The sequence below is a fragment of the Carassius carassius genome, chromosome 5, assembly GCF_963082965.1.
Source record: "Carassius carassius chromosome 5, fCarCar2.1, whole genome shotgun sequence".
Classification (NCBI taxonomy): domain Eukaryota; kingdom Metazoa; phylum Chordata; class Actinopteri; order Cypriniformes; family Cyprinidae; genus Carassius; species Carassius carassius.
The window spans coordinates 312,429-327,928 of NC_081759.1; the positions used below are offsets into that span (position 1 = coordinate 312,429).

General features: G+C 41.3%; 1 protein-coding gene across 1 annotated transcript in view; it reads right to left on the reverse strand.

Annotated features, from left to right (window-relative positions):
- trabd2a (TraB domain containing 2A) overlaps positions 1-15,500 on the reverse strand; it is a 49,366-nt gene that overhangs the window by 31,067 nt on the left and 2,799 nt on the right. Inside the window, exons 2-3 of the mRNA XM_059549314.1 lie at positions 14,164-14,724; positions 1,753-1,899 (exon numbers count right to left, since the gene is read on the reverse strand). Of these exons, the coding sequence (XP_059405297.1) occupies positions 1,753-1,899; positions 14,164-14,724 (708 nt within the window). The remainder of the gene's footprint in view (positions 1-1,752; positions 1,900-14,163; positions 14,725-15,500) is intronic.

Consider the following 15,500-nt stretch of genomic DNA (forward strand, 5'->3'; position numbering starts at 1 on the left):
ACACATACTTTGATTGTAATTGTAATTGTAACAACTTTATTGTCCCCCTTAGGCTTGGGCGCCGAGTTGCATTCTGGGACGTGGCGGCCATGTTGATGGCCTCGTGAATGTAAACATACAGCAAGTCGAACGAGAAGAAGTGTTGGGAGAAAGAAAAAGATGGTAAAATCACGAAAAGGTTGTGGGATTTACAGGGATACACTAAATAGGGATGCCACGGACCGGTATGTGGACAAAATCGGCACTATTCACAGTTTGGATCCATAAGAAGTTCCCAACAAAGAGTGGAGCACCGACGACGACTTGCTGCTGCACTTTTGCATTACAGATATCTTTGGCTACCTTGTTTGTTTTGTGAGCGCCTACACTTCAGAATAGCTCCGAAGCTACAAGTCATTGGAGTCTCATGTACAGTTCACACATGGATGGGTTTAGGAGCTGCAGATCATAGAACCGGAACAGCGGCAAACAGTATAATCCAGTAAGCTGCGCTCCACCTAGCTGCTAGTTTAGTAACCGTTAGTGCTATCAACCATTCACACATGTACTTTTAACTATGTGTTTCAAAAGTGTGGTTCATAGCTGTCCACCCTCCCGGTTTTTGTCCGGGGTCCTCACGTATTTTAGCTCTTTTCCCGCTGTTTTCCCGTTTTAGTATTTTCCTGTAAAATATCCCGTTAGCCCTTCAATCGGACCTGTCAAGTCTCTGTGTTGTTGTCCTGTTGCTACTCCTTGCCCTTCCAGCGAAACAGATGTTTTCAAAGCATCGTTTTGCTTACTTGAAAGCAACCTTAGCGTGATGTTGGTCTTTTTAAGATAGCGTGGTTGTTGTGAGAGCACGATTTCAGGCCAATTTGTAAGCAAAGTACCATTAGGCCTAGCTTCACAACTCACAGCTTAGTTAATGCAGCAGTTTTGTAGTATGAAATTTTGCTGTCAGCGGACGGATAGCAACAGAAAGATGAATGTTGAAATTTTCCCGTATTTTGGATGAGTAACTCGGGAAATGTCCCTTTTTTTTAAATGTTCAATGTTGAGAGGGTGTAGGTTTAAACGCTGTGCAGTAGTCCGAGTAGCAGTAAAGGAGGCCATCAACATGCGGCCACGCCGAGTAATGACGTCACGACGCCCAAGCCCTATTTGTTTTTGTTTACATAATCCATGTGTGTGTACTGTGTACATTTCTTATGTATATATATAAATACAGTAGAGAATATTTACATGTATATATTTATATTCATATAATTTATATTATATATACAATGGGTAAAATAAGTATTGAACACGTCAACATGTTTATCAGTGAATATATTTCTAAAGGTGCAGTTGACATGAAATTTTCAATACTTATTTTGCCCACAATATATTTAATAAACATAACATATTTTTCTTAAATATAAGCATGCATTTGTGTCCGTTTATATATACAGAATAAATATACGCTGTACACCACCATACATTATGTAAACAAAGATTTTTTTTTTGGATGTTATTAAACACAATTAATCTTTTGACAGCACTAAAGTACTAATCTTAAACACCAACACAAACACACACACACACCCTCAAAAAAGGTTTTTAAAGTTTCCTCAAAATAAAATAATAATTTAAAAAATCTTAAACGATCTGTTCATAAAATCAAATCTGAAACATATTTTAATAGGAATAAACTGAGAAGTAAAGTGTCCTGTTCTCTACTGGGTCAGACGCATGGAGCGCAGCAGCGGTCGGGGCATGACAGGACCTCAGTACCTGCGAGGTGTCGTGGCTGAAGATGATGGAGTTGAGGTCTCCACAGTTGTAATGCTTGATCAGGTGCTCTGTGGTGAAGGGCATCTGCAGGCCCCCGGCGCGGAGACTCTCCTGCTGCAGGAGCGTCTGATTCAGAGCAAAGATCACCTGAAACACAAACCAGAGCTTCAGTGTTCATCCTGCACACCTTCCAGATAACCTCTTATCATGCTGTCCAAACCTGCACGACTGACTGCTTTCTGTGAAGCGGATCCTGAACAATGTTCCCTAGTGAAAAATAAATATTCTTATTTCATTGTTAGATATACTACAATAGACACACATGCATGTTTATATTTACGAAAAAGATATGTTTGCATATTAAACATTTTATATGTAAATTAAATTATTTGAATATAAATATGTAAATACATGTAAACATTTTACTTCATTTACTGCTTTGAGATGATTACTAAAACTTAGGTCTGTCCCCAGAATCACACCAAGATTCCTGACTTGATTTTTAGTTGTTTGACCCTAGAGTCAAGGTATTCATTCACCTTGAAAACTTCATCTTTGTTTCCAAATGCAATGACTTCAATTTTTTCCTTGTTTAACTGAAGAAAGTTCTGGCGCATCCATTTCTGGCATATCTGGCACATCCAATGCATTTTAATAATGCACTGGCAGAGGGAGTCAATGGGGCTGTAGTCATTTGGAGATTTGGAGACATTTTGGTAAATCTGGGTATCATCAGCATAGCTGTGATAAGCAATCTGGTTCTTTCTCATTATTTGACTTGCACATTTACAGGCTAAACAAGAGCGGTGCAAGAATTGAGCCTTGTGGGACTCCGCATGTCATGGACGTCCACTTAGACTTATGCTCTCCTAGACTCACATAATAACCTCTCCCTTCTAAGTATGACCTGAACCATTTGAGTACCATCCCAGAAAGTCCGACCCAGTTTTCCAGTCTCTCTAGTAGTATGTTATGATCGACAATGAGCACTGAGATCTAGTAGTACCAGCACTGATATTTTACCAGAATCAGAATTTAAGCTAATAACATTAATTATCTTTATGAGCGCTGTCTCTGTGCTGTGGTGTGGTTGGAAACCAGATTGACTTCAAGTTGACTCCTTTTATACTGCAGGTTGTTTGTAGCCATGTGTTCAGCCCAAGCAACCGTGAAACATGTTAGTTCCCCTTGCTGGGAGTGGTCCACTAATGAACGACTGAACTTTAAGTCTTCAAAGTGTTTCAAAGAGTTCACTGAAGTCCTTCTTAAGGAGTTCTGACTGCTCTTTCCCCACATGGATGATGATTCTATTTGCAGCCTTGTGTTTTATTAGAATGTTCCAAAGTTCCTTGTTCACATCAGAGATGGTTGTTTGAGGAAAGCAGCATGTAGTGATATTTCTGATAATAGAGTCCTGGGCTCGGCTGCGCTCTGAGCTGAATGCCTCTGTCTGTTCGACCTCGAGCGCCTGTTAGTAGCTATGTTAGCTGCTGGCTGATCCGATCCATGTTCATTCACATTTGGGGATTCCTCACCCACATTTTTCGGTTCTTGCTCCCTGTTTGTGCCATCAATTAGTGTGTTGATCAGTTTTGCCTCGTTCCTCTACATTAAGTATAAACTTTGTTTCAAGAACTGCAATCCTTTGTAGAAGTCTGTGGAAGTTCAAGGAATCTTCTTTTTTGCAGTATTATTCCAGTCTCGAAAAGTTTTTAGTTTTAGTGTTTGTGCCAGAAATGTGTTGTCTGAGCATTGTGCTGATCTGCTGAAGTTAAAATCTTAGAAAAATCTCAGAAAACTGCGTGACAACAAGTATGTTGTTGTTCTACTACCTTACGCAGTAAAGTAAAAGAACAACAATATACAAGATCACAAATGGTGCAATTACTTGATCATTGTATGAGTTAGTGAAGGCAGACAAGAAGAAGTGCTTGTGTATGACGCTCCTGAAGGAGGTTCTGCTGAAGCCTGAGTGAGTCTCTCACAGATCAAAGACTCTGCGGAGGAGAGTTTCTCTCAGGTTAGTTCTAGCTGCCGCTTTCTGTTGCTTCTGCTGTTGCTGCAGCTCACCTTTGTGTCACCATGAAATTCCCTAGTGTTTACACACACACACACACACACACTGTTTAGACTGATCACTCACAATAGCTCCCTTTCCAAACAAACTTGTGTATTTTCTCCCAACAGGAGAATCAATCATGTTTCCTCCACCTGTGTGCTCGTAGCCAAATGCTGCAGATGAGTTTAAGTTTCACACACACTCGAGCTCTTTTCATCAGCGCCGGTGACACTCTCTGGCCCCGTCCGTCATTGTTGGAGAGACTCGTCCCAGAGAGGAGGGCAAAGCCCAGCAGATGCCTTCTTGTCTGGGACAAAGGGCCCCCGTCGTCCGCTGGGCTCCCTGCGCTTTCATCCCGTGCACATCAAAGCCTCCTGCTCTGCATTTGAAAGCGCGCCGGCTTTGTGCTGCTTAAATTAGCCTATCGCCACCCCGCTAGCCTCCCAAACTCCCTCCATCTGCCGCGGCCAAAGCGTCTTCAGTGGCGCAAAAGAGCCTTTCAGCCCCTTAAATTACGACGCGGAGGAGGAGGAGGTGCTGAATGAAAGAGCCAGGCCTGAACGAATGTGTTGTGTCCGTTCTGTGGGTCACTGGCCACATTCACACGCGCGGGAACCAGAGAGCCTCCATATCAAAGCACTGCGGCCCTATGAAAGTCAATAATTCAGCTTTGTGATGGAAATGGCCCGTTACGTTATGATTAACGTGCTGAAAACACTCCACAGAGCTGAAGAGTGTGTGATTTTTGCACTGAACACAATCACAGACATAATAACGATGATTGAGTCCAAACATGTTTCCCAAACACTCAAATCAGCTGAAAATCTGTGACAGGGCTTAAATGATATTAGTCTTAGGGGGTTAATTCACCCAGATAGCAAAATGATGTAATTAATATCTCACCCTCATGTTGTTCCAAACCCGTGAGACCTCCGTTTATCTTAACACAGTTTAAGATATTTTAGATTTAGTCCGAGAGCTCTCAGTCCCTCCATTGAAGCTGTACACTGAAACAGTACACTGACTGAACTGCTGTGAAGAGAGAACTGAAGATGAACACCGAGCCGAGTCAGATAAGAAGAACCGAGGAGCTGACGATACTGTGCATGTGTGATTCAGCGAGAAGCAGACCGACACACAGAGCGTCTGAACTGAACTGATTCTTTTGGTGATTGATTCTGAACTGATTCTGTGCTAGTGTTATGAGCGCGGGTAAACCGAAGGCTTGAATCAAGGGCAATCATCGCAAATGACGCCATTACGTCGAGCGCAAAAGAACAGTTTTCTTCAACCGGTTTATTGAATCGAACTGTCCGAAAGAACTACTGGTGATCCAAAAAACGATGCAACCGGTTCTTGACTCGTGAACGAGTCAGTCTGTTGTTCGTTATCTGCTTCGGCTCGGTGTTCATCTTCAGTTCTCTCTTCACAGCAGTTCAGTCAGTGTACTGTTTGAGTAAATGAATTACTCCGGGATATTGGTTTGTTTGAACTCAGAGGGAGTGTCAGCCACATTAAATAAGTTAACAGCTTAAGTCATTTGTGGATTAATGCGTATTAGAGATCTGAACCCTTTAAAACGATTCAGTTCGATTTGGTGAACTGAATGATTCGTTCGTGAACCGGATATCCAGACTGCTTTGTTTTGAACTCTCTCACAACAGACACGGAAGAGAAGACAATGCTGAATAAAGTCGTTGTTTTTGCAATGTTTGGACCGAAATGTATTTTCGATGCTTCAAAATATTCTACCTGACCCTCTGATGTCACATGGACTACTGTGATGATGTTTTTCTTACCTTTCTGGACATGGACAGTAGACCGTACACACAGCTTCAATGGAGGAACTGAGAGCTCTCGGACTAAATCTAAAATATCTTAAACTGTGTTCAGAAGATAAACGGAGGTCTTACAGGTTTGGAACAACATAAGGGTAAGTTAGTAATTACATGATTTTGCTTTCTGGGTGAACTAACCCTTTAAGACACGTTCAAACCAAAAAAAATTGCGATTATCATATTATTATCACTGGGACGTATTTCTCAATACTTAGGTCAATTCTTCAGAACTATTCAGACAATGAGCATCAGCCTCTTGCTTTGGCACAAAATGCATTTATTGACGACATCTGTCAGATTACATGACTTCTATCAATTCAGTACAAACACCACCATAACTTTATGTACTACACAAGCCAATTTGCAAAACTGTTGAACTTAAAGACAAAACCTAAAATTCTCAACATTTCTTCAGTAAAATCGTATAGATAAATCAAATACTATCATGTAGCTGAACATCTGCACAAGTGTTAGTCTTTTACTTTCATTACCATCTATACAAAAGGGGAAAACCTAGGAATAATTTTGCACTGTAAAGTAAACATGGAGCATGTAAAATTTACTTTTGTAAAGACATTTTACAAAAGCAAACACTGAATAATGTGACCTGTTGTTAGTGTTTTTTTAGGGTGTTGTGTTATGAGTGATAAAGTGTGTGTGACCGGATTGCTGGTGTTATGGAAGAATGAGTTGATATGAGACACCTATGAAATGTTTTGGTATTTTTACTGCATTTCTTCTGTGACTGGAGTTTAACTTTGATTCTGCTCAGTGTCAGAAGACAGTCATAACACGCACAAACCTCAGCATCAGGGTTTCATCCAAACCTCTGTCATGTCTACAAGCTCATGTGTTGATGGACTTCTGAGGAAGGACTAGTCACTGGATTAAACAAGTAAACTAGTTTAGGGAGTTATCATTTGTCTTTAGAGGAACTTATGACTGGAATAGACTTCCACCGGAATAATATCTGACAAAAAAAAAAAATATATATATGTGGTTACTTTAAAACATGACAATGGTGCTCCAATGCTGTACTATGTATGACTATAGACTGAACATGTATGTTTTTATAGTTTAGATGGAGATGTTAAAGGTATCATTCACACAAACTTGCACTTTGTTTTCAAAAATCCTTAAAAAATGAATGGCAATATGCGTACGTTTTAGTTTTTTTGTTGAAAGTTATGTAAATGCCCCCTTGGTGTTGTTCAAGTAAAACCTTAGAGTGTACAACTTTTGTCTGTGAAATGATTAACTTCTGAAATTCCACACAAGCTGACATAACATCACTAGACACTGATCTCCTGTTTCTCTGAGCGTCTGCTTTGGTTTCATTCCCTGTGGAGGGTCTTTATCTCACCGTGACGTCTCCAGACCGGCTCAACAGCTTCACTCAAAGCAGCTCGTACCGCTGTAAACATTCAGTGCATTAGTGAGTTAACCATCAACAGGCTGAAGGTCCTCCTGACAGCCACGGCTCCAGCGCTTCAGCTCAACCAGACGCTTTTATCATTCCTTCTTCTGAAAGAACAGTGATGAGCCAGCTTCCATATGTGTGGACTATACATGTAAACACTACTTGAATTCATATTTGAAAAATAATTTACGCGTGAGGCATGGGTGCTGAATGATTGAGGTGACTCACTCATTAAGGGTCATTTATTTAATTTCTGAATTAATCAACTGCATGAATGAATCAAACGCTCATTAAGAGTGCATCACTTAATCTTCAACTGAATATGATTTGAGCACGAGGCACAGTGAATCACTGAATCATTTGAGTGCTGAATGATTCAAGTGGATCACTCCTAAAGAATTACTTTTACAGTAAGAATAGCGTAACTGATTCAATGAATCATTCGTGAAAACAGAGCCACTAATGCACTGACAAATGTATATGTCTTTATGGGAATATCTGTGTCCTGAAGCTGTAGGCCTTCAGTCTTGAGCTCTAATGTGATTTTATGTCTAATGTTATTCTAAGTAGGTGGTTCTTGTCTGGAACTAATTGCGGAGCGGTTATGCGATGAACAGACACATGCAGGCCGCGTAGCTGCGATGCAGAAGTGCTTTGATCAGTCTAGACTGAGAAACGCAGGACATTTACCCCGCAGGCCCTGTGTTTACCTTACTGCTCAATCGCAGCCAAATATTTACGCTGTCTGACAGAATCAGTGTCACTCGCTTGAGTAAAGTGGCTGCGCTTTGATTGACAGCTTCATCCGGCCCACACACGCAGCCTCAGCCAATCAGCTCGCAGGAACAGAGCACCTCATACTCCAGACATCTTGATGACGGATTTTAAACATAAACATGTCTCTCAGTGAATCTGAGCACATGTGATAACTGTACAAGAGTTAGAAAATGATTCAAATGTTCAGCATGCACAATACTCTAAAAAAGGGTGATTGTAAAACCTTTAAAGAACAACTTTGTTCCTTCTTTACTCCTAAAAGGTTCATAGAAGTACCTTAACGGTACATTCTAATACACTGCGGTACTAATATGCACCTTTTAGAGGTAAAACAGTCACAGAGGCGTCCAAATGCCACAAACCACAGCATTATGTGAAGTTGCAGGCGTCTGCTTGTAAAATGTGAAATCGTCCCTGTAGTGGAAAATATGTGCGGATAACCTCTCAACCCCAAAGAAATGGATCCGCATGTGGCCGCGAGCCATCGCCGTTTGTGGCTTTTCAACCAGCTTCCAAATTGATGTAGACACTGAAACACTGAAAGTCCATCCGTCAGACTGCAAACACACACACACACACACACACACACACACACACACACGTGTGATGGGAGCAGATTTGAAACAGAGTTCCTTCTGAATGCATCCGCATCTGTGTGACTGTGATTGTGAGGGAGGGACACCATCCTGTGCTTGAGGATTTTCACAGAGGAATTCTGACAAACACTGGGAAAAGAGAAGAGTGTGAGAAACAGAACATGCACAGCGGTAAAGAGCTGCTCGGTTGGTTGGTTTTTTCATGACACAGCAGCTTCGTAGGCTATTGTCATGGCAAGAAACAAGTTAAAAATGCTATTAAACTGCACTGGAGAGCTGCTTTACTGTAGAAATTAAAGTCTAATTCTAAAGTGACATTTACATGTTCAATACTGTAAAGATGCTTGTATTAAAGGAATAGTTCAGAGATGAGTTTGTTTCTTCATCAGATTTGGAGAAATGCAGCGTTGCATCACTTGCTCTGTCAATTAACTTTACAAATCTGATAATGTAACTAGCATTGCTTGTAATGCAGAACACCAATGAAGGATTTGTTTCTTAAAAACACAGCTTTGGTCTTCTCCAGATGTTCACTGATGGACTGGAGTGCTGTGGATTATTGTGATGTTTTTATCAGACTCTCATTCTGACGGCACCCATTCACTGCAGAGCTTCCATTGATGAGACACTGATGCAGTGATACATTCTAAATCTGTAAACAACGCAGAGAGCGACAGCATGTTCACTGTGAGAGTGTGTGTAGTTTTAATGAGGTCAGTGAGCACACACACACACTCTCACACACACAAAGAGCTCCATCCCCAAAGACAAACACTCTTTGGGTTTAAATGACCCTGAAAACGTGTGGAATTCTCTCTCAGCCGGGACAAAGAGTAAACGATGCAGGAGCAAACACTTTCACACACGAGACCCTGCGAGAACAAGAGCTCACCAATACAGCGCTCTGAGGATCGGTCAGAGACTTCGGTCAGAGACTTCAAAGAGAGTTTGACAGCAGCGTCTCTCATCTGCTGCAGGAGTGTGATCACATCAGCGCTCGTAACGCTGAGCACACAGGACACACACGAGAGTCTGGAGCTGACCGAGGCGTTAAAGTGCCTCAGTCAACAGACACCAGCATCTGCTCCGAGACTAAACCACCAGCGACTGACGAACAGGACACTGAGAGAAAGAACAAGATATTACAGGCTGATGAACACATTTTCAAAACTTTGCCTCATTTTTTCAAAACTTCACACACAAATCCAAGAACTGCACACAAAACACCTCTCATCTCTTGAAGCACTGCATTCAAAGCATCACAAACTCATCTCAAAAGCAAACATTTGCCATAATATTTATTCCTGTTAGATTTGCTTTGCATTAGTATGGAAGTCTGTTTCTGACAGAATAAAAACAAATTATAATTGTAAGATAAAAAGTCACGATTTATGTCTCATAATTCTGACTTTTCTTCACAAAAGTACAAGAAAAAGTCAGAACTCTGTCAGAATATCAATACAACTTGGACTTCCCATGATTTCGAGAAATATATTCCGCTGAGGAAATGAGCTTCCATACATTGAGCTGATGAACACACACTGAAGAAATGTGAGCAATTATCAAATTCATTGCTAGTAAACTTCACAGATAATTACAAAGCTACATCAAGTAACAATGAATTAAATGTGACATTTTGAAGAAGACTGAAATGGAAAAGTTTTATTTTTCATTAATTTATTTATTTTTATATAAAAAAAAGTTCCATAATATAACAAAATAATTAATTAATTAAAAATATCAAATTATATATATATATTAATACAAAATAAAGAATTCTAATTTGTTAAAATATTTTTTTGTGCTGCTTTGTGTGTTCACTGCTGTGTGTGTGTGTGTGTGTGTGTGTGTGTGTGTGTGTGTGTGTGTGTGTGTGTGTGTGTGTGCACTCTGGATGGGTTAAATGCAGAGAATGAATTCTGAGTATGGGTCACTATACTTGTCACTTTCACTACGAGCTTCCAAACTTCATCCTGTACAGCATCATTAGTGACCGCGCTGCTGTCCATCAGAGCCTGTGACACACTAACACACTTAACACCTCTCTGATACTCATGTGTTAGAGGAACAATAGCGGCTGTAATCACTCACACACACATGCTAATGGAGGCCGACACACAAACAAACCCCTGAGTAAATGTCAAAGAGCACAGGACAGAACCAAAGCAGGCAATGATGGCCATTAAAGAGCTACACACACACACACACACATGATTGCATGAAGAAAACCCTTCTGGAAACATTATATATATAATGCTGATCAAACCTAACCAGGCATGCACACACACACACAGACACACTGCAGAATTTAGGCTTAAAGTGTAAATGGCAAATATATTTTTATTCCTTATTTAATTGTTCTATTTTTTTTCTGTTATTGTCCTTCTGTTTCACTGTGGAGCTTCCGTCATGAAAACAAATTCCTCGTATGTGTAAACATGCCTGACAATAAAAGCTCATTCTATTCTATTCTATTCTATTCTATTCTATTCTTGGCATCTGGTTCATTTAATAAATAACAGAACAGCACTTGCACAGACTGCAGTATGAAGGGCGGTCATTTAAAAAACAAACAAAGAAATAAAATAATGATAATAATCAGAGACGAGGTAGAGTTCACAGTAAACTCTCAGACATGAGCGTGTGAGTATTTGTTGAGTGGAAACAAATGAGAAACACCTGCTGGAAATACAGCTGCTGACAGAGACTGTAAAAGCCCTCCGATACTCGTTAGGAAACTCCTGCTACTTCACACCGCTTCGTTTAGAGCGACTCAGTAAAAACACCCGAGTCTGAAAATAAAGCTGACACACAAATGAGAAACACAGAGATGTTTTACTGCGGAAACTTCAGGACTACAACACACCAAGCCAACAAAATACGAGAGTGTGAACACGTTTCTGAAACATATGGAAACAAAGAGATTATGTACTATTCACATGACAATTAATATGCATTCATTTGATCAATTTAACTGCACTGACTCTGTCAGATGAGAACAAAACTAGAACTGAAACGATTATTGATGAATTATACAACACTAATGGAATAGTTCAGTTCAGTTGGAATAGTTTTGCAGAAATGTATCACTGCATCAGTGTCTCATCAATGGATGCTCTGCAGTGAATGGGTGCCGTCAGAATGAGAGCTGATAAAAACAACACAATAATCCACAGCACTCCAGTCCATCAGTGAACATCTGGAGAAGACCAAAGCATTAAAGTTAAGAGCTGTTTAAACGCTGCTTGATCTGTGCAGATTTCTCTCCTGATTCAGACCAGAACACTTTTTCACTGGAGGAAGTGTTATTATGGATTATAGACTCTATGTGTTTGAGTTAAAATCATCTTAATGCTGGATGTGTTTCATCTTTTGTCTTCTCCAGATGTTCACTGATGGACTGGAGTGCTGTGGATTATTGTGATGTTTTTACCAGACTCTCATTCTGACGGCACCCATTCACTGCAGAGCATCCATTGATGAGACACTGATGCAGTGCTACACTTCTACAAACCTGATGAATGTCATTTCCAGCTGCATATAAACAGTGTTGGATCTGGTGCAGACTGGATCATCGTCTGTGAGCTCCAGCGTGGGTTCTGTGTTCGAGACGCTCCGCTCGCTCCGAGACTCATCTGTGATTGCAGCAGACTGAAATCTGCCATTTAAGGAACCCCATCTGTACAAACACCATTTATCATTACTGGCTGCGTTTCAGAAATCCAGTGTGATTTGGCAGCGAGATTATTTTCTCAAAGCTTTAAAGTTATGTTTAACGCCACAAAGTGGTGAGCATTAAAAACACCAGAGGAATTCGAGGCAGAGGCGCGTTAAAGGCGCCAGAAGTTATTAAAGGATTTGGCCGGTTCTTACAGTTCCTGATTTTGTCCGAGCGAGATAGTCCTATAATAATAATGACTGCTGTCTTTCTGCTTAGGGATGGTAGATATGGCCTATATACATAGTGTATAACAAATAATATTATTCAATATTGATATTTATTATGATATTAGTTTACCATCAGTTGCGATCTCAATAAACAGACCTGAGCCTCGGCCCATGCATTCCCAGAGAAACTCCAGCGTCTGAGAACAGAACTAATAGAAGCGTCAGATTGGTTTAACACTGAGCTGCTATCAGAGACTCATAAGCCAATCAAAGCCTCGTCTCAGCGTGAGGTCTGCTCGTGAAAGCCCAGCCTCGTCACAGCGCTGATGGGATTCCAGCAGATCGTCTGAAGACGTCTTGAGCTCCTGCACATGCAGGGATTTCATTCAGGGTTTGAACAGCTTAGCAAAGACTGAGAAACAGGATGATCTTCAAGCTCCATTCATCTGGATTCAGTTTAAAGATGCTTCATACAGAAGAAGCCGCAGCGCTGCTCACGTTATATAACCATCATAACACACAGAAGTGCCTTTATCAAGCATCTTTATGCAATGGTTTTACTGTAAGCATGGAGTGTAAAACTAATGTATGTTTCCTTTGTAATAACGCAATGAAACTGTGTCATACTTCTGATATGGAAAAATCTGATGCATTTAGCAACATTACGATTCCCAGCGTCCGTGCTCTGAAGGACACACATCTGAGAGGTTTAGATTCAGATTCAGACGAGAACCCGTGTGCTCAAATCACTTCTGATAACAGAAGACCCTCCGAACGCAAGCTGATGCAGAACCAGTGTTCCTCCACGCTCCTTCTGTGAGCCACAAGTGATAAAAGTGTGCTCTTCTTCATAAAAAAGCAAGTACAAGAACAGACAGCACGTTCTGATGGTCACACGGTTTGAATATCTGCTACACTACTGGTCAAAAGTTACAAATAATTATGATTTTTTTTAAATATTAAGAAATCTCTCAAAAATGCAGTAAAAAACAGTAAAAATCTTTAAAAAATTAAATTTAAAATAGTTGTTTTCTATGTGAATATATTGTAAAATGTAATTGATTGTGTCACATGTTCCTTCAGAAACCATTCTTTAATATTGGTGCTCAATTGTTAATAATATTTTTTATTCATAGAAATATTGTTCAGCACGACTGTGTTCAACATTGATAATAATCAGAAATGTTTCTTGAGCAGTTAATCATCATATTATTCTGATTTCTGAAGATCATGTAACACTGAAGACTGGAGGAATGATGCTGAAAATACAGCGGAGCATCACAGAAATTTTTACAGAGATCCATATAGAAAACTGCTATATTAAATTTTCATAATATTTCACAATTTATCGTAGGTAACACTTTATGTTAAGGATCCTTGTTACACGTTACATGTACTTACTATTGTAATAACAATAAATGATGCACAATTACATGCAAAACCCTCTAACCATATAGTAACTGAAAGAATTGCACACAAAATGCAAAATGAAGCACTGCATTCAAAGCATCACAAACTCATCTGAAATGCAAACATTTGCCATAACATTAATTCCTGTTAGATTTGTGTGTGTTACATAGACAACTGTGTGAAATTGAAAACTAAGTCAAAGTCTGACGCTAAGTGTGTGGTTTTGTAGATCTGGAGTGTGCTTCTGCTGTTTGGGCGTCAGCTTTCAGAAACTGTGATGAGGAAAGATTCTGTGTGTAAGCAGCTGAAGACAAAACTGTAAACTGTAAACAAATTGTTTTTACTGTATTTTAGAGCAAATAAATGCCACCTTGCTGAGCAGACTTTGTTAAAAAGCACCATAAGATGTGAATGAAAGCTCACCTGAGAGAAGCTGAGTCCGTTCAGAGGATGGCACTGCTCCTCCACCTTCTCCACGGCTCCCGTCCTCTTCCTCATCCTCTGGGCCTCCTGCGCCAGATACAGGTCCAGCACAGGGACGCCACGCGTCTTGATGTCGGCCTCGGTCAGAGAGTTGACCATCAGCATCACCCACACGGGCCGCTTGCGCTCCCAGTTCCCGGCGATGGCGTTGAACAGGTAGTCTGCATACAGGCCCTTGCCGCGCTGGTCCGGGGTCATCCAGGACGGCAGCATGAGCTTGACGTACTCCAGGTGAGTCTTGAGCCGCAGGTAGATGTCTGAGGGCAGCAGGTCCTGCAGGTTCTGTCCCTGCGGCAGCAGCTGGCAGCTGCTCAGTGCTGAGATGGTGTACGGGTCGGTCAGGTCCAGCTCGAAGCAAACCATGCTGCTCTCCTGGAAGGCCTGCTTGGAGTTCTCGGGGATGAAGTCCCAGACGCGTGTGTACGGGACGTGAATGGTGCCGTAGAAGTACGAGGGCGGCTCTCGCTTTATCGTCCACAGGAAGGAGTTGAGCTCGCTTTGCTGCAGACAGAACGACAGAAAGAGAAGAGAAGAGGAGATGAGAAGAGAAGAGAAGAAGAGGAGAGGAGAGGAGAAGAGAAGAGAAGAGAAGAGAGGAGAGGAGAGAAGAGAAGAGAAGAGAAGAGAAGAGAAGAGAAGAGAAGAGGAGGAGAGGAGAGGAGGAGGAGAGGAGAGGAGAGGAGAGAAGAGAAGAGAAGAGAAGAGAAGAGAAGAGAAGAGAAGAGAAGAGAAGAGAAGAGGAGATGAGAGGAGAGAAGAGAAGATGAGAAGAGGAGAGGAGAAGAGGAGGAGAGGAGAGGAGAGGAGAGGAGAGGAGAGAAGAGAAGAGGAGAGGAGAGGAGAGGAGAAGAAGAGAAGAGAAGAGAGAAGAGAAGAGAAGAGAGAGAAGAGAAGAGAAGAGAAGAGAAGAGAAGAGAAGAGGAGGAGAGGAGGAGGAGAGGAGAGGAGAGAAGAGAAGAGAAGAGAAGAGAAGAGAAGAGGAGATGAGAGGAGAGAAGAGAAGAGAAGAGGAGAAGAGGAGAGGAGAAGAGGAGGAGAGGAGAGGAGAGGAGAGGAGAGGAGAGAAGAGAAGAGAAGAGAAGAGAAGAGAAGAGGAGAGGAGAGGAGAGAAGAGGAGGAGAGGAGGAGGAGAAGAGAGGAGAGAAGAGAAGAGAAGAGGAGGAGAGGAGAGAAGGAGGAGAGGGGAGGAGAGGAGAGAAGAGAAGAGAAGAGAAGAGGAGATGAGAGGAGAGAAGAGAAGAGAAGAGGAGAAGAGGAGAGGAGAAGAGGAGGAGAGG